At 37.2% G+C, this 20,131-nt stretch overlaps 1 protein-coding gene across 7 annotated transcripts in view; it reads left to right on the plus strand.

Annotated features, from left to right (window-relative positions):
- The window catches only part of CACNA2D1 (calcium voltage-gated channel auxiliary subunit alpha2delta 1), a 541,059-nt gene that overhangs the window by 84,436 nt on the left and 436,492 nt on the right, over positions 1-20,131 (plus strand). The window contains exon 2 of one of the 7 annotated variants that reach the window (XM_069586662.1): positions 18,728-18,887. The exons of the other annotated variants lie outside the window; for them this stretch is intronic. Coding sequence (XP_069442763.1) covers positions 18,853-18,887 — 35 coding nt within the window. The 5' untranslated portion in view covers positions 18,728-18,852. The remainder of the gene's footprint in view (positions 1-18,727; positions 18,888-20,131) is intronic. 7 annotated transcript variants of the gene reach the window in all.

The following is a 20,131-nucleotide window of genomic DNA, read 5'->3' on the forward strand; positions in this document are numbered from 1 at the left end:
TCCTTATGTGGTAACTTGAAGTTGCAATTACTGAAAGACAGAGGAAGATAGAGTCAGTTTGACCAGGTAGGGGACTACTGCAATAGTCTATGCACTAGAGGGAAAAGTCCTTAAAAACAATGGCATTGAGAATGGAAAGGAGGAAGGGATGGCAAAGAGATAATCATTTAGTAGAATTAACATTAATTCATTAAACATTTAATGAATTCATACTAGCTGTCAAGCTAGTCACTTTGATTGTTGCCATGAAGCCAAGAGTTTAATGGCGAGCTTGTTGACAAATAATTACTATGAAATTTAATACCATTGTAATATTATAAGTAAAGTGTATGATATCCAGGAGAGATTTGCTGAGAAGTTAGCATTTGAATTTGGCCTAACAAGGAATTTTCCAGGAGAAGGATTTCAAGGAATAGATGTTTCCAGTAGAGAAAGTAGAATGCAGAGAGTTTGTACATTAGGAAAAAAGAGGATGTGATGTTGTTAGTAATGAGCTATACCTAAATTATTTTGACTTTCTGAATTTTTATACAAAATATGGTTTGTTGAACTCATGTTATTCTGGGATGAGAATGATATAAGAATCATTATTTATTACATACAGCAAAAGAGAAAATATTGATAGAAAAAGGATTGTAAATATAGGAGGTGCCAGTTTGTGGAAGCTGCTCATAAAACATTAAAATGTAAATAAATGGGATGTACCTGGAAATTTCTGGACAGGGAGTGAAATGATAAGTTCTGGTTATTCTGAGTAACAAATTTGTAAGGCTTTAATTTGTTGTTTTACTATTATTCAATAATAGAAGGCCAATCCCAAAGCAACTACCTAGGAAAATGAGACTAGATTAAAGCATTTGTAAAATATGTAAAATAATGCATTCCTTGGAATTAATAGTCTCTAGACATTTAAAATAAAAATGGTATATTGATTTGGTTAAAGTCTAAAAATAGAGATATTTTGTTTCTACTTTAATTTTAGATTCTGCTTTTGACTGAATACGATATCAGCTATGGTATCATTACTTTACTGATCCATAGAACTTAATGAGCTTTTAAAAGTAATTTTAGCCATTGACAAAGTCAGACAATATTAAATAGTAACCTGATTGTATTTCTACACAATTTGTGTAGGTGCTGTTCTCCAAAGAATCTAAAAATTACACTTGTATTCCAGTACTTGCAACTTCATAGGGAAAGTATGTATGTATGTGAAAGTCACTCAGTTGTGTCCGATTCTGCGACCCCATGGACTGTAGTCTGCCAGGCTCCTCCATTCATGAACTTTCGCAGGCAAGAATACTGGAGTGGGTTTCCATTTCCTTCTCCAGGGGATCTTCCTGACCCAGGGCTCAAACCCAGGTATCCACGTTGTAGGCAGACTTTTTCCCATCTGAGCCACCAGGGAAGCCCTCCTTAGTTCCTTGTGTTGAAGTTTCTGCAAATGATGAGAAACATTCCCACTATCAAAGCAGCTGAAGTTTAGGTAGCTGGGTAGATTGACAGTGGCGTGCAGTGCTGGATCCCACCTGGTGGAGATGGACAGTGTCCAGAAATTGTTACTCTGATTGCATTGCTGTTTCTGATACAATGGCATCATCCCAGTTGGATTGTCTACTTTTTGCTATAGGAAAGCAATGATCCTTTTATTTTTCTCATTCAAAACTGACCTGACATAATTTTATGGACATTTTGCATGAAAATTCAGACATTTGAAATGTAAATTTTTTCCATATGAATTAATAGAAACTTTATGGTCTCCGTGTCAGCCAACATTATGTTTACCTAATCTCCATTCTATTAATTGTGACTATACTTAAGAAACAATAAGAGCCTGAAATGGACAGGAGGCAGGACAAAGAGTTGGTTTAGCTAGTGTGGTTGGGAATGTGTCCTTGCCCTGGGTTTTAAAGGAATGAGGAGAAATGAGAAGCCATGGAAAGGAAATTTGGTAGGCAGAAGAAAGAGTGGATAAGAACATGTTATTCAGTGATGGTGTCAAATTCTAGAGTGGCAAGTTTGAGATCTAAGTCTCTTATATCTCTGCTATAGCATTGAGCTATCTAGGAGGAGAGTTGGCTTAGGAGTTACTTGGCATTTGGGTTCATTTTCCATTTTGAAGGTCCAAGTGCTAAAGAATCTCCAAGTCATTAGCTGAAAAGTTAGGGAGTAAAACCCCCAGCCAGATTATAAAGCACTATCAAGACTACCTCCCCACAGTAGCTTGACTTCCCAGATCTTGTGTCATCCACTGTGTTCAGTAGAAAATAACATGTATGGTTATGCAAATCAAACAATATGACCTTAGCTCTCCTCTAAATCTCCCTTATTAACCACATAAAACTCCTAAAGAGAAGGTGAAAGATGGCGGCCAGAAGTGTAGAAGTAGCATATGCAATGGCACTTCAGTATTCAGTGCAGTAAAATGAACTTAAGTCTTTCACAGGTATGTTCAGATATCAGTGTAGCTAAGATGTGAAGATGCACAAATATGAGCTCCGCTTCTCTGCAGGGAACCAATTTTATGATTGCTGTAAACAAATTATCATTCATTTATTAGTATGTCATTGATCTACACAGCAAAAATCAGTGTTTTTCAAATATTTGTCCACACTGAAAAGATGTATACTTGAATAGCAAAGATGAATGAACATTGTTTTTTCCTAACAATAAATTGAATGTAAACAAGAATTCATATAAATGAACATAGTCTTAAAAATGATTTGATTTCATAATTCCATGAGAAATAGAGCAAAATAATCATATATCACATTATAACCAGATTAAAGGCTATATCAGTTTATAGGACTATTAATTCTATATCTCAAAAGTTGCAGTGATTATGTAAATAATATAAATAATGCTTAAAGTTTTTGGTGATAAACCAAAATTTTTCAGAGGTGCAAAAGTAAATTTTCATCTTCTTAGAATTCAATTGACTTTTAGAAATAGGCAGATTTTTTAATATCCTTTTTTTTTTGTATACTCTCCTTCTCACTCTTCCCAAATTCTGTGTGTCCCTATTCCTCATTTCTTCTTGTGATTTCTTTCTTTTCCTTTGAATCCATCGAATCTCTTTCAATTTCTTCTGTTTCATTTTCCTTCATGTAATCATATCTACTGCTGCTACTGTTGCTGCTAAGTCGCTTCAGTCGTGTCCGACTCTGTGCGACCCCATAGACAGCAGCCCACCAGGCTCCCCCGTCCCTGGGATTCTCCAGGCAAGAACACTACCAGGTGACTATGTTATACATTCAGGGAGAGTTGGTTAATCAGGAGCATGTTATTTCCCCTGGGTTTCCCAGTTCTGTGCACGCCTGGATTTTTCTAATGAAGAGTAGAAATACTGTGATGGGTGTAATAGAGTCTCTCCCATTAATTCTGTTGCCTGCCCATTCATTGCACACACTTCTCCTCCTGTCAAATTAGAAGAGTGAACGTAGAGAATAAGACCAGCTTGGATGGAAATGAGAACACCTTTACCATAGTCCTGATAAAGGTGTTTCCTTTAGATGGAAAGTATATATACTATTCTTGAATTTATCCAAAGATAGTCCCTTGGCCTTTTTGAAAAATCCAGCAGGAAGAATTGATTGAGAGAGTCAAGAATAAGGTTCTAATTTGAGCTCTGGCATTAACATAAAGATGAGTATATTTACTTCTTAAACTTCAGTTGTCCGAAAGAAATAGTAAAACCAAATGAACTTCCCATTGTAGTGACATTCTGCATGATGCACTTTGGGATCTCAGAGTAAGAATTTAAATAGATGTGGTTAGTTGCTTACTCGTGTCTGACTCTTTGAGACCCCATGGACCACAGCCCACCAGGCTCCTCTGTCCATGGGGATTTTCCAAGCAAGAATACTGGAGTGGGTTGCCATGCCTTCCTTCAGGAGATCTTCCTGAGCCAGGGACTGAACCCAGGTCTCCCACATTGCAGGCTGATTCTTTACCGTCTGAGCCACCAGGGAACCCCAGTATTGGAGTGGATAGCTTATTGCTTCCCTAGGAGATCTTCCTGACACAGGAATCAAACCTGGCTCTTCTTCATTGCAGGCAGATTCTTTACCAGCTGAGTTACCAGGGAAGCCCTTGTAAAGATGGTAGAGGGCTTAAACAAACCTTCATGACCATGGCCCAGTCAGGGCTTTTAGCAGCTCCCTTTGAATCCACAGATGGACAGGAACACAGGAATTCCATAGATAAGTCCTTAACCACTTTGTGAAATTATTGGGCCACTCTTTTGATCCCTAGTTGTGCTCTGTTTTTGTCTTTTGCTGTATTATTGTATCCAGTTGCTATCCTCTTCCTAGAGTCCCTGTTCTCCTTTTACCCAGCTTACTTGAACCTTTATTTCTATGGGCAACTTCTTTGGTTCTTGGCTCCAACTTTCCTTTTGGACACTGGCTGCTAGCTCTTCTTTAACATCTATAATCCAAAGAACCTGACTGAAGCCAGGCCCAGTCTACATCTAAACCCAAACCCAGGTTCTAGAACATACCATTTGACAAGAAAAATATTTCTATTAAACTTATATGGGATGTTCAATAATCAATACCTGTTTGCCTTTAGTTGCTGATTGTTTTTTCTTTCTTTAATAGGAAGGAGAAGATATAAATTCTCATTTTTTCCTTTACATACATGTATTTTGTTTTCCTTTTTATTTTGTTTAAATCTTATTATAAAGACAAATACAAGTAGAGCAGTCAGATGGCCACAGCTTTATTAACTGCATTCATTGTTCTTTTGCTAGGCATGTCTGAAGACAATTGTTTTTCTGAAAATTTTATAATTTTATTTGTAAATTTCAAAGTGCTGATAAAAATCAAACCATATAGAAACATATATAAAAGGTATCTTGGATACTTGCCTAATATTTTATAAGATAAATATGCCATGATTTTTTTTCACCAGAAGGACTTTCTAATAGTTCTGCCCTTAAAAAGATTGTCAGTAAGATACAGTAAGCCCCCTTCACACGAACCTTCAAGTTGCGAACTTTCAAAGATGCGAGTGTGTATTTACATGTCTAGTTATGTTAGTTCACGTATCTGGTGTACATTCTCATGTGTGTGCATCCCCTCCCAGTGGCTGTGCTTTTGTGTACTTTATAGTTCTGTATAGAGTTCAGTACTACAGTATCTTTGTTTCAAGCGTAGGATGTCCAGAAGCAAGCATAAAAGTAGTGATGATATAGCTCATACTGCTAAGAAGTGCCAAGTGATAACATTGGGAACAAGAGTGATCATAATTGAGAGAGTGGAGTGAGGTGAAAAGATGGTAGACATTATTCGTTCTTCTAACATGAATTGTTCAACCATCAGCATGGTTAGGACAAAACCATGGAACATGTGAAGTCTGCTGTGCCAATGATGTCAACTATAACTTTGAAGAAGCATGGAAAATTGATGGAGGAGATGGAGGAAATTATCAGTGTGTGGATGTAGGATTAGCATCAGTGTCGAGTCCCACACAGCTTACTGCTGATTCAAGAGAAAGCTGAAAACATTTCTGAAGACTTGAAGAAACACAGCAAAGAAGCAGAGGGTACACCTTTTAATGCCTTCCATGACTGGCTCCTGAGAAATCTGTATGAAGGTCAAGAAGCAACAGTTAGAACTGGACATGGAACAACAGACTGATTCTAGATCAGGAAAGGAGTACATCAAGGCTGTATATTGTCACCCTTCTTATTTAATTTATATGCAGAATACATCATAGGAAATGCCAGGCTGGATGAAGCACAAGCTGGAGTCAAGATTTCTGGGAGAAATATCCATAACCTCAGATATGCAGATGATTCCAACCTTATGGCAGAAAGTGAAGAAGAACTAAAGAGCCTCTTGATGAAAGTGAAAGAAAGAGGAGAGTGAAAAAGTTGGCTTAAAGCTCAACATTCAGAAAATGAAGATCATGGCATATGGTCCCATCACTTCATGGGAAATAGATAGGGAAACAGTGGAAACAGTGTCAGACTTTATTTTTTTGGGGCCCCCAAATCACTGCAGATGGTAATTGCAGCCATGAAATTAAAAGGCGCTTACTCCTTGGAAGGAAAGTTATGACCAACCTAAATAGTATATTGAAAAGCAGTGATATTACTTTGTCAACAAAGGTCCGTCTCGTCAAGGCTATGGTTTTTCCAGTGGCCATGTATGGATGTGAGAGTTGGAGTGTGAAGAAAGCTGAGCACCAAAGAAGTGATGCTTTTGAACTGTGGTGTTGGAGAAGACTCTTGAGAGTCCCTTGGACTGCAAAGCGATCCAACCAGTCCATCCTAAAGGAGATCAGTCCTGGGTGTTCATTGGAAGGACTGATGCTGAAGCTGAAACTCCAATACTTTGGCCACCTGATGCAAAGAACCGACTCATTGGAAAAGACCCTGATTCTGGGAAATATACAAGATAGTAGGAAAAGGGGATTGACAGAGGATGAGATGGTTGGATGACATCACTGACTCAATGGACTGAGCGACTGAACTGAATTGAACTGATGACTGGCTTCAGCAGTTCATGGCTAGAGCCATCTTTCATAATATAAAAGTAAGTGATGAGGCAGTGAGTGCAGATATGGTAGTTGCCCGGGAATTTCCTGAACCGATCTGAGAAATTATTGATAATGAATGTACAGTATTTACCCAAGCAAGATTTTTTTTAAACTAATTTATTTTAATTGGAGGATAATTGCTTTACAGTACCATGGTGGTTTTTGCCATACATCAACATGAATCAGCCAAGGTTGTACATGTGTCCCCCGCATCCTGAAATCCCCTCCCCCTTCCTCCCCACCCTATCCCTCTGGGTTGTCCCAGAGCACCAGCTTTGAGTGCCCTGCTTCTTGCATCAAACTTGTCCTGGTCATCTATTTTACATATGGTAATATACATGTTTCAATGCTATTCTCTCAAATCATCCCACCCTCTTCTCCCACATAGTCCCAAAGTCTGTTCTTTACATCTGTGTCTCTTTTGAGGCCTTGCATATAGGATCATTGTTATCATCTTTCTAAATTCCATATATATGCATTAATATACAGTATTGGTGTTTCTCTTTTTGACTTACTTCACTCTGTATAAATGGCTCCAGGTTCATCCACCTCATTAAAACTGACTCAATGTATTCCTTTTTATAGCTGAGTAATATTCCATTGTGTATGTGTACTATAACTTCCTTATGCATTCATCTGCCAGTGGACACATTGGTTGCTTCCATGGCCTGGCTATTGTAAACAGTGCTGCAGTGAACACTGGGGTGCATGTGTCTCTTTCAATTCTGGTTTCCTCGGTGTGTATGCCCAGCAGTGGGATTGCTGGGTCATTTGGCAGTTCTGTTGGCAGTTTTTTAAGGAACCTCTACACTGTTCTCTGAACAGTGTTGTACCAGTTTGCATTCCCACCAACAGTGTAAGAGGGTTGGCTTTTCTCCACACCCTCTCCAGCATTTATTGTTTGTAGACTTTTTGATGGCAGCCATTCTGATCAGTGTGAGATGATACTTCATTGTGATTTTGATTTGCATTTCTCTGATAATGAGTGACGTTGAGCATCTTTTCTTGTGTTTATTAACTATCTCTTTGTCTTCTTTGGAGAAATGTTTGTTTAGTTCTTTCATCTACTTTTTGATTGGATTGTTCATTTTCCTGGCATTGAGCTGCATGAGCTGCTTGTATATACTGGAGATGAATTCTTTGTCAGTTGTTTCATTTGCTATTATTTTCTCACATTCTGAAGGCTGCCTTTTCACTTTGCTCATAGTTTCCTTTGTTATGCAAAAGCTTTTAAGTTGAATAAGGTCCTATTTGTTTAGTTTTGTTTTTATTTCCATTACTCTGGGAGGTGGTTCATAGAGGATCTTGCTGTGATTTTTGTCACAGATTGTTCTGCCTATGTTTTCCTCTAAGAGTTTTATAGTTTCTTGTCTTACATCTAGATCTTCAGTGCATTTTGAGTTATTCTGATCAAGTTTTTAATGTGGTTGAGATAGGACTGTACTGGAAGAGAATGAATGCTAGGCCAAAGTTACATCAGTAAGAAAGAAAAATTGATGCCACCTTGTAAAGCAGCAAAGGCTAGGCTGACTCTGTTGTTTGGTGGCAGTGCTTCTGGTGATATGAAGCTGAAGCCTCTCTTAGTTTATCATTCAGAGAACCCAAAAGCCCTTAAAAACATAGCCAAGGGCTCTCCTCCTCTTTTATGGAAGAGTAAGCCTCCAAACATGGGTTACACAGACCATTTTCCAGGAGTGGTTTTCCCATTGCTTTATCCCAGATGTAGAAAAATGCTGCTTGGAGAAGGATGTCCCATTCAACATTCTTTTGCTACTCAACAGTGAGTAGCCTGGGCCACCCCCCATAGATGGACAGCTTTCATCCCAACATCAAAGTAGTACATCCATCACCGAACCCTACCATGCTATTCAACCAATGGACCAAGGAGTTATAGTGACTTTCAAGAAATACTGTTTACATTACAGTTTTTGTTAGGTGGTAAAGGCAAGTGATGAATCATGAACAACCCTGTGACAATTTTGGAAGGATTATTACATCTACAAAGCCATAAAACATATTGACTTTGCTTGGCATGTGGTTTTGGCTGTCACCAGGAATGGGATTTGGAAGAACCTTTGCCTGTACTTTGTTCATGATTTTTGTGAATTTGAGAAGTTAGAGGAGTAGTTCAGAGAGGTATTCAGAAACTTAATGACCCTCAGTGAGAAGCTGGAGCTAGATCTGCAAGTGGATAACTTCATGGAAGTTCTTATTCTATACCATGAGGAGCTTACTAACCTGATGGAATTAGAGGCCCAGAGAAAGGATGAAGAGGCAAGAGGAAGAAGTAACTGAAGAGATTCACGACACAGGAAATGGAAAAGGGATTTTCTTTAGTTGAGGAGGCACTGTTAGTTTTTGAATCACAGGCCCTGAATTTAGAATGGTATGAAGATTGCAGAGGTTATTCAGAATGCAGTCCAATGCTACTGTGTTATGTATGATGAGAAAGAAAGAGCTACTACTCATGCATCGGAGAAGGCAATGGCGACCCACTCCAGTACTCTTGCCTGGAGGATCCTATGGGTGGAGGAGCCTGTTGGGCTGCTGTCCATGGGGTCGCGAAGAGTCGGACACGACTGAGCGACTTCACTTTCATTTTTCACTTTCATGCATTGGAGAAGGAAATGGCAACCGACTCCAGTGTTCTTGCCTGGAGAATCCCAGGGACTGTGGAGCCTGGTGAACTGCTGTCTCTGGGGTCACACAGAGTCGAACACGACTGAAGTGACTTAGCAGTAGTAGCAGCAGCAGCAGCAACTCATGCATCACTGGATCACAGTTTTCAAGATGGTAGATAGAACTGAATCGCAGGGAACCTGTGCCATCAACATCAGCCATAAGTGAAGTTGCAACTTGCCTGTTGTCTCCTGTTGCTGACGATTCTTAAGCTCTACCATCTCCCATCTCCTCTGTCTCCTCTGTTCAGTAATTCTTCTTGTCTGTTCACTCAGTGCCAGCCCGTGTATGCCAGCTGCACTGAACTACTGTAGTTTTCAAGGTACTATACTGTAAGATTAAATATGTTTAATTTTTTCTTTGGTTTTATGTATTATTTGTGTCAAAAGTACTATAAATCTTCTACAGTACTATATCGCCGATTGTGTTAGTTGGGTTCCTTAGGCTAAGTCTGTTAGACATAGGAACAAATTGGACTTATGAACAGGCTCTCGGAAGAGAACTTGTCTGCAGTATTTAGGGTACTTACAATAATGAACACCTACTCTGGGAAGTATTTGGGTGAATTGACATGATCATTTTTTAGCGGTAATGATATGAAAATCATCCATTAAGTAGGAAAATGGACTGCAGGCCTGAGGTGTATTCTTCTCCAGTTTTTAGAACTGAAATAATGTTTATTGCCTGAATTAACTGGAAAAATAACTTGAGTTAAAGATTTAGTTGCAAGATGTTCAAAGGTGATATAAATGCCTATGAGGTTACTCTTTCCCTGATGTGGTCAAGAGATAAGAGAGCATGATCTGGAACTTGAGGGCAATATAATAGGAATAGTTGAAAAGACAATTCTCTAGATAGCAAGAGATGTGGCAATGGGCTTTTTCTTTTTTCCTTTTTTTCCCTCTATACTACAGTGACCTAAAAGTGGTATTGTGAATTCTAATGGAGCGCCTGAGCTCAAATTCCTTTGTGTTTTCTGAATAGTAATAAGGGTGTCCATTCAGCCTCTCTTTTACAGAAGGAACATTTTCTGGGAAAATATATGGGATGTCAGGCCTGTGGGAGGCTGCTGAGTCACATATGATTCACAGATCTGGCTTCAGAAATCTTTAGATTTTTGTATTACAGTACAGGGTGGTCTGTTTCAAAACTGCTTGTTGAAATCCACATTGAGGTGTCTAAATGGAGCATGAGGAACACTAACAGAGTATTAATGAAAAAAATTAGAAGCATCTCTTTCGGAATGTTGATTTTTAATTCATGCTGCTGGCTTCTTTGTGATTCCTTCTTGTTTCATGAAGATGATGAGTTCCATGGACGTGCCATCTTACTGTAGACCTCTGGAGCCAAAGTTTCCTCTTTGCATGAGGGCTTATGAAATGCTTCCTCCCTGTTTCTAAAATGGCTGAATGAGATCAGTTTCTCATTTTCCCTTCTGATTGTAGAATGAGTATTTCAAATGTGGAAGACACAAAGTGAAAGTGAGTATTCATTGCTCAGTTGTGTCTTACTCTTTGCAACCCCAAAGTGTAGCCCACCAGGCTACTCTGTCCATGGAATTCTCCAGGCAAGAATACTGGAATAGTTAGGCAGTCCCTTCTCCAGGGGATCATCCCGACCTAGGGATTGAACCCAGGTCTCCCAGATTGCAGGCAGATTCTTGACCGACTGAGCCACCAGGAAAGCCCTGGAAGATACAAAATGAAGTGAAGTCACTTAGTTGTGTCCAACTCTGCAACCCGTGGGCTGTAGCCCACCAAGCTCCTCCATCCATGGGATTCTGCAGGCAAGGATACTGGAGTGGGTTGCCATTTCCTTCTCCAGGGTATCTTCCCGACCCAGGGATCGAACCCAGGTCTTTAACCTCTGCACCATCAGGGAAGCCCTTACAAACATTAGCACAAATAAGACTTTGAAGAGATTAACCACTGTATTTTAAAGTGTTTATATGTATAGAAATAATTTAAATTCAAGTAACCATCTTGTTCACTGTATGATAAGGTAAAATATGCCTAAGACTTTGATTTTTAAAATTTTTTGTTAATGTGAATTATCTGATAATAAAGATTGATTTTAACTAGAAAATTTTTTTTTAGTTTGTATTTAAATTGAACTTCTAAGTAACTATTCGTACATAAGTCATGCTTTACAGTGGTTTGTTTTTTTTTTTTTCCTTTTCTTGGCTTTCATTCATTTTAAAATGTATTTTGGCCTCACTCCACGGCTTATAGGATCTCAGTTCCTTGTGATCCCAGGGGATCACACTGGGGCCACGGCAGTGGCAGTGCCAAATCCTAACCACTGCATCACCAGGGAATTCCATACAATGTTTTTAAAACTTACTAAATGCATGACAAAGAAGCTTCAATTGGATTTCATTATATAAAGTGCAAACTTTTTCCTCTTTGATATTTTTTCTATTTAATTGCCTGGATTTTGACCCATCTTTCCACATATACTGCATCAAAGGTCATAATCTTACAATGTCGTTGATTAAACAATAGCAATTATGACATAATTTGGAAAATTAATTATTTGAATAATACATGTTCAAAATTGTGACCAAGGGACTGAAAATGATTTCTTTTCCTGTATTCTTTGACATATATATAAAATTTTCACCAGTGGTTGACAGTCTTTGCAAGGAGTTATTTGATTGTGCCAAAAGTTGTAATTCTTTCACTGTTCCATAAGCATAAATTCATTGTTAAATGCAGTTCGCATTGTTAATTTCACTACGTTAATGGAAGAAAACCTATTTGATTAGAAAAAGTAGTTCAACTTTGTGTTTCTATTGCGCTCAGATCAGGAAGAGCAGCTGGTTGTAATCTCTACCCAAGAAGCAATTTTCTGCTTGAAATACGTGTGTGCTCTCAGACCATCAGAGAGGAGTGCCAGGGCAGTGAACATACTACTCAGGCAAAGAGGGTCAAAGAGAACCACATGTCTGTGAGGACAAAAAGGTTGAAAGCAATTAAATTGTAGTGTATTTTCTGAGCTGGGAAGATATGTACTATTTCATATTTGAATTTTATTTTTCTAGAATCCTGTGCTTAAATATTCAGGAATAAAAGTGTTACCAATAGGCTACTTTTAAAATGTTCCTTCTGATGGTCTTCAGAAAGAAAGTTATTGTTTTTCTAATTTGTGCATTAATAAATAAATTTGCATGAAAATCTTTTTGATTGATAAATTAACTTTGTCCTGGAATAGCTGTCAGACAAATAACACTATGGGCTGTCATAGTGGAGCCCATACAAGTGGAGCATCATACAAGTTGGTCTGGGCCCAGACTTTTGTATTCTTGCATTTGTTTGCGATCTGAACTTTAAGTGTGAATACAATGAAGGCCAGCTGAGAGAGTCTTGTTTTCCATTCATAGTTGAAGGATGTAATGTTGCTTCTAGAATATTTTATATTTAAAAACACATCAGGGCTGACTCTACATCTGACCTGCTGCTCCATGTCAAATCTTTGTGTGTGTTATGTATAATACGAGAGTCTGGCTATGTACCTAAATGCTGAGGAGCCATGATATTATGTTAATGAAAGCAGCAAAATTCGTGGTTTTATAAATATAACAACTAATGCTGTTTATTTGATAGTATGGATAAAACTTAATCTGAGGAAAAATTGTTACATAAATAGTCACACATTTCTTTTTAGGAAGATGCCTGGGTTTTCTGTTACGGTTTTTAAATTGTTATTTTCTAAATATAACTAATTCTTTTCTTACTGTGTAAAAATAAAACTTTGGTAATTGTTATTTCCTCTATTTATATCAATGAAATACACTTAGAACCTAGGCCTATGAAAGTGTATAAAAGTGAAAACATAAGAGTTTTGTAAGTGAGGATGAGAAGAGAATTAGAGAGTGCTGTCTGGTGAGATAAGAGATGAGAACAAGCCACGTTTCAAATGACATCGATTAGCATTTATTAAGATGGTAGACTATTGGCTTCTAAGGGTAAATTGCTCAGCTCCGTCACTTACTAATTCCGTGACCATGGACAAGTAAAATAACCTCTCTATGCTTCAGTTTCCTTATCTGTAAAGTGTGATTTGTAATAGCATCTGCCTCATAGAACTTTTGTGAGAATTGAAGAGTTTGTTCACATAATGTGTGTAGAACAGCTGTTGGCACATAGGTGTGTGCTAGATGCTGTCTGTTTGCTGAGCATTTACTGTCTGTTCAGAAATGTGCTAGATATTCTCTGAGTACAGAACGAGAAGCTGTGACCCATCCACTCAGGGAAATCAAGCATTGTTGGGGAAAAATCATACTAACGAAAGACAATATGTCAGTGTGTATGATGTTTTGTAGGACAGGCTATGTCTATTTTTAGGAACTTAGAAAAAAGAAAGTTTCTGAGGGGTTGAGGACTTGCCCAGAAGAAGGAACTGAAGTATCGACTTGAAAAATGATTTTCAGGCATGGAAGAGACTTAAGAGAGGTCGTTTGAGGCTAGCGGAAAATGTGATTAAATAACATGACAAAACTGACATGTTTGTGAAACTCTTAAACTGGCCGCACTTCGGATACCGATCTATGAAGGGAAGTAGATGGGCTGTTTAAGTCAGAATCCAAACATAATAAATATTTAAGGATTTTGCAGTATTGGAAATATTGTGGATGTGCAGTAAATAATACAGAGAAGAAAGGAAATGAGGATAATTTGATTATGACATTAAATAATCTTTACATGCTTGAATTAGGGTAAAATAAAATTTGTGAACTATCTGCAATCCCTAAGAAAAAATACAGATAAACAATGAAAGAGAAGATCCTCAAGAAAGTGAATGGAGGTTTTATAATGTGCAATTAGAAGTTCAGCTCATTTGGTTCATAGAAACACCAGCAGATTGTGTGGCCATTTGGGACACCTCCCTTGGCACCAGGCTGGAGGGACAATGCTGCAGGTTGTAACTAAGGGTGCTGTGGAAGCATAAAAAACAAAGCTCTTCAGGCCTCCAGGGAGCAAATCCCTTGTATGAGCACCCTCTCTCCTCTAGCTAGTCCAGGGAACTACACTAACATCAACCCTGAAGTGTATTGCTTATTTGTTGTCTTGGAAGCTGGCAGCACATTGCTGCAGCTGAGGCAAAAATATTAGCTAAATAAAGAAACAATGAAAATGCTGGGATAAAATAAAAATCAATCCAAGATGGTGGGTAGATCTCGTGAAGAATCTGGTCTTTGAGAATTATGAGTATATATATATTTGTATATATTTGTATTATATATGTAGAGGACATATATTACATATAGTAATATGTATAGTATATATATTTGTATATATTTGTATTATGAGTGTATATGAGTATATATATTTGTAAAGCAGATTAACAGACAGACACGACAGCGAAAAGCAAACAGACGATGAAGGCAGAGGAACACAACAGCATAAGAATCCGTTTTTAGTGGGAAAACCTTTTTGCTTCTATTCTCAAGTACTTTAGTTTTCCACCCTGATTAGCACGATCACATCCTTCTCTGCATTTCTTTCAGGATTGACTCCAGACAAAAATGAAATAGTAAGATGTTTCACAAGTCTAAACAGCTTTCTAAAAACAGAGCAGCAGTGTTATTGAAAATGGTTTAAATAGAGGATAATTTCAGGAACTAAGGTTCCTGTCATGACATGCATCTCACAAGCAATTTTATGTTTAATGTAGATACCAAGTGTTCCTTTCACACACACATACACACATAGTATTTCATAATACAGTTATCCATGTTATAAGAAATGCATATTTAATAAAATAGTATGTGTAGGCTATTTAAATCTTTGGCTTACTTATGTTATTTTTTATCCAACTATGAGAACACTGTGGGTGTTTTATTATATAACAAAACTGGGAGAAGTTTGGCATTGGTGGGATATTTATAGCAAGTGGAACAGTTTTGAAATATATGGTCTTATTATTTCAAATTTATGAATAAGCTATATATCAACACAATTGAAACGGTCAGTTTATTAGACCTTGTGATATTTTTATGTTTTCCCAGGCCCACAGGGCAGAATTGTTTCTGGTTTCCTTGGGTTAAAAATAAAATTATTTCTTAAAAATATTAGCATAGGCTGAGAATTGCCTTAGGACAAGGACCCCAGAGAGCATGGGCTTCTCACTCTCCTGTTCCTTTTCTTCCTCTCAATCTCATACTGTACCAGCCCTCTTCTGTTTGCATTTATTTTCTGTGTATCTCCAATAACTTAAAAAGATTTTTAAAGATTAATTTTTATTGGAGTATAGTTGATTTATAATGTTGTTTTAGTTTTTGCTGTACAGCAAAGTGAATCACTATACATATACATGTATCCACTTCTTTAACGATTCTTTTCCCATATAGATCATACAGAGTATTGAGCAGAGTTCCTGTGCTATTCAGGAGGTTCTTTTGTAGAAACCAAACTTCTGGTTACCAAGGGGGAAGTGGAGGTTGGGAAAGGGGATAAAGTGGGACATTGAGATTGACATATACACATCAATATCTTCCTTTTTTACTCTTGTCTATATAATTACTAGTGGGATAATGCAAGATGGATGTAGGGAAAAGATGTCTGTTTCAATACTCTATTACTAATACCAGGAAGTTCGTACTTTTTTTCTAACTGAGGACTTACTATGTGAGTGTAGGAAGGAAGACAGTCAGCCTCTGTAGGACCTGTTACAACATTTCTTAGCTATCAGTTTGGCTGTATTATTCCAACCAGTAAAAAGGCAAATTCTCTCTGTAACATTTAAAACAATTAAATAGATAACTATACAAACTTGACACTTTGTACTCAACTGCTACACTTTACAATAGATGGAGCAGGGTGTAATTTGTGCTGTTCTGAATTTGATGTTTCTCAAATGCATGCAAAATGAAATGAATTACCATCTCTTTCTTTCTTTTTTTTTTTTTTAATAAAATTTCCTGAACTATGCAATACTCTTTTGAAAGCCATCTGACAGGCAAATGTCATCTCAAAAGGAACAATATTAATTGCATGACTAGTATTTTTTTTTCTCAAATTTAGTGAAAACTTGACTATATTATTTGCCTTCAGAATTTGTGCTGTTTGTGTACAGTAAAGTGAAGTAGAGGATATAAAAGATTATCTCAACTATTCAATAAAATATTTGCCTCAATTTTTAGCAATCTCTCCAGATTACACTGGATCTGCAGACATCATAAAACAATTGGAAGCATATACTGGTATTTGATTTTGTAATGAGTTATTGTAGAGTTAGAGAAGGATTAGAAGACTTAATTTTTTTCCGGTGAAATTTAATATCCAGTTGGAAGATTTAGAATTATAATATAAGGTATATGCATGCTAGAGATTAAAAAAAATATTTAAACTGTTAAGTCATATTTTATAATAATTCTACTTGTTGAAAAGTGTGTGCTTTTTATAGAAACATGGATTCAGCAGATTATGTTTTTCTCATGTGAATTTTGGAGAGAAGAGGGAATTTAGTAAATAAATCACTTACTCTGTATGCATTAAGTAAAGATAATTGTACATTTTAAAAAACATTACGATTACATTTCAATACACTTTTCTATTTATTCACTAAATATATGTGTGCCTGCTATATGCAAGGCAGTATAATATTGATTGAGTGACAAATGAGAATAAAAGTATATGTAATCAGGAGAGTCTACAGAAAAAGAAGCACAAAGCATAGTTTTAGTTTGGGAGTTTGTGAAAGGTGATATTAAAGTATTTGTGAAATTTATTCACAATGATGGTAGAGGCTTAATTTCAGGGAGAAGTTATAGAGCAAAAGCAGAATGTGAAAAAGGACAATCTACGCACATGGAAATATGGGAGGTTGGTGGAAGTAAATGGCTTAGAAAAGTAGAAGCTAGAAGGCTGAACAGTTAAATTTCGAATTTCTCTAAACTTTGTTTTCTCATCAATGAAACATGAGCACTGTTTTTCTGATGACCAAGAGAGAATGTTAAATACTTAGGCAAGAATTTTAGCAGAAAATAAGATCTCAGTGCATTTAGCTATCAAGTGTGTGTTGGAAAAACACTGAGATACAAAGGATTGATTGAAGAAGGGATATGATGATGAAATTGATGGCAGGGACATGGATGACTGAGAATATGGTTGACCAACAAGTAGAAGGAACATGGGAAGATTAGTGCTATTGGGAGGAAAGATTTTGAGTTCAGTTTGATAGATTTTTGGGAAAAAATGGTGGAAAATCAAAAGGGTGTAATCTGGCAAATAGTTAAGACAGAACTGGCGCTCAAATTACATATGTAAAGGTGATAATTGAAGTCATGAGATTTTGACTTTTTAGGGTTGTAGAAGCTTGAAAAACACAGGGTTTCAAAAAACATTGGAAAATTGGGATACAGGGGTAGCAGAGAAATAGGAAGTAGTTGTGTTCCATTCTGTGGTTGACTACATACCCAGTCTCTGGAACTTCTCACCATTTTCCTCTATAAATATCATGCATTCTCACTCTCCTGCTTAGATCATGCTCTAGTCCTATCCTTGTTACTTGAAGCCTCTGTTAAACCATTTAACACTCGAAGCCATGGTTATGTTTCTAATAAGCAGAGTAAGTGTGTTCCCGACATCACAATTTGAAAAATCCCATGCATTTTCTCATGGAAACACTATACCTATTAGTCAAGTTCTGTTGTATCTTTATAACCAGATCTACATTGATTCAACTTTTTTTGAACTGTTCAGATATTGTAATATGTATTTATTTCTAAGAGAAAGATGTTCAAGCAAACTATTAAGCTTCCTGGGAGTAATATGTTTTATTTCAATAATTTTAAGAATTTTTTCTTTTAGAAATTATATGTTGTTTCAGGTGACTTAAAGTGAGATATGTGTTCAGGCCACTTTCTTCATTTAGTCTTCCAACATATTATTTTGTGAGATTATTAGTCTAAAAATGTCCCAAATAATGAGAAATTTGAAGTTTGGTAATGTAGTATTTTTACATTTTCCCAGAAATTCTGTAATAGTATTTTTGGTTCCATGAGAAAAGTGTTTAAGAAAATAAGCATTGTATATGAATATAATACTGTAACATTTTAATGACTATTTTTGGTGGTCTTTGTTACTTAGAATTAGTAGAGATCTTAAAATTTTCAGGTCCTTCAATTTACTTTTCCCAGTCCTTTATTCCCCCATCTGCTGGTATCTGCTGCATAGTCATCTGAATGCCTTTTTTTCTCCCATCTTGCCCTCTTTAGCTTAGTACTGGTAGACAAATTCAGTTAAGCTGAGTAGTACTGCTAAAAACTGATGATCTCCAGTATAGGACTGGTCCTTACTCTCCAGCTATTGTTCTTTTTAAACCTGCAACTTTTAAACTACCCTACCTTAAAACCTCCTGCCTCTCTCTGAACAGAGGACTGTGTCTCTGTTTCTGTTATTAAAAAGAAAAAAATAGAACTTGTCTCCAGTTTTTTTTTTTTTTCCTAGTTATTACAGTTATTTCCATTTACTTAAAACCTTTTACATTTTCCCTTCAGTCTCCATGGAAGAAGTAACCCGCTTTCTAGCCATGGATTAAGTTTCTCCTGTGTTCTGCTTATCTCTTCACTCATCCGCCATCTCACCATGTTTGGAATATAGGGGGTGAGCAAGAAAAAGCTGAATGAATTTGGAGTCTTTTGAAACCTTGCCTTGTCAGTAAGTTACATGTTCTCTCCTGAAATCTCTCTGATGTCCCCTTTTCTCCTTGCCTTCTCCTTCTGCATGAAACCATGTCTTTGTCTCTTGTGACAATCTAGTGTTTACGGCTCTGTGTCCCAATGCAGGGGACATTGGTTCGATCCTTGGTCAGTGAACTGAGACCTCACATGCGGTGTGGCATGGCTGAAAAACAAACAAAAAGGAGCCCTAAACTACTTGTTCTCCATTTATTCCTAGGTTCCACACTGTTCTCTCTCCTCACATATAAGATTGATAAATCTCTCTCTTCTTATTTGGTAACTCTCTTTGGAGAGTCTCCCCTTCCCTAACTTTTTTTGATACCATTCTTCTTGGATTCCCTTCTCTCTTGCCACTACTTAGATTGCTGTGTCTCCTCTTTTAGTGTTACTTACAGAGTTCTAGCTACCGTGTGTTTTCTTCCCCCTCTAAACTTCTCCTATGGGAATTATGCATTAGTTTACCTTTGTCCTTTGTAACAACCACATCTTTCAATTCTACAGAAACTTCTGAGAGCTTCAAATCTATGTATATTCAGTTGCTACTGAGTTTCCATATATCAATCTCAAAAATGTCTTTGCCTCAACCGATAGCAAAAAAACTCATCAATATTCCTCTAACTTGTTCTTCCTCTTGTACTGTCATTGTCTAGCTGAGAAATTCCACGAGTCATCTGCATTCACTATTTAAATCAAGTAAGACTTGAAATCCTGTTGGCCGTCCTTCAGGATTTTGTTGAGCTGGTTTCTTCTACTTTCTCTCTCTCTATTTTTGGACACTCCTATGGCATGGCATGGCTTGGCATGTAGGATCTTAGTTCCCTGACCAGGGGTTGAGCCTGTGCCCCTGCAGTGGAAGTACAGTGTCCCTAACTACTGGACCAGGAAAGCCCCTGCTTGGTCTTCATTTTGTTTCCCTGTCTACTCTCGCTGATACTGGGCTGTTTTGAATACTACTCATTTCTTATGTCTTGTCTTGACCTTCCCTCCTCACTTTTTGTTTTCTCTTTGAGCTACCATCCACTCGGCTATCGCAGGAATTATAAAATAATGTCATTATATACTTAATTGATCTTGTTACTTGCTAACTTCACATTTCTATCATCTCTCCTTTATTTTGAGGATACAGTTTAAATGCTTTAGAATGTAATTTAAGACCCTAGGTCTGGCAACTATTTGCTTGAATTTCTTCCCGACCATTCCTGCCTGCTTTCTATAATTTGT

This window comes from Ovis canadensis, chromosome 4, assembly GCF_042477335.2.
Source record: "Ovis canadensis isolate MfBH-ARS-UI-01 breed Bighorn chromosome 4, ARS-UI_OviCan_v2, whole genome shotgun sequence".
Lineage (NCBI taxonomy): Eukaryota > Metazoa > Chordata > Mammalia > Artiodactyla > Bovidae > Ovis > Ovis canadensis.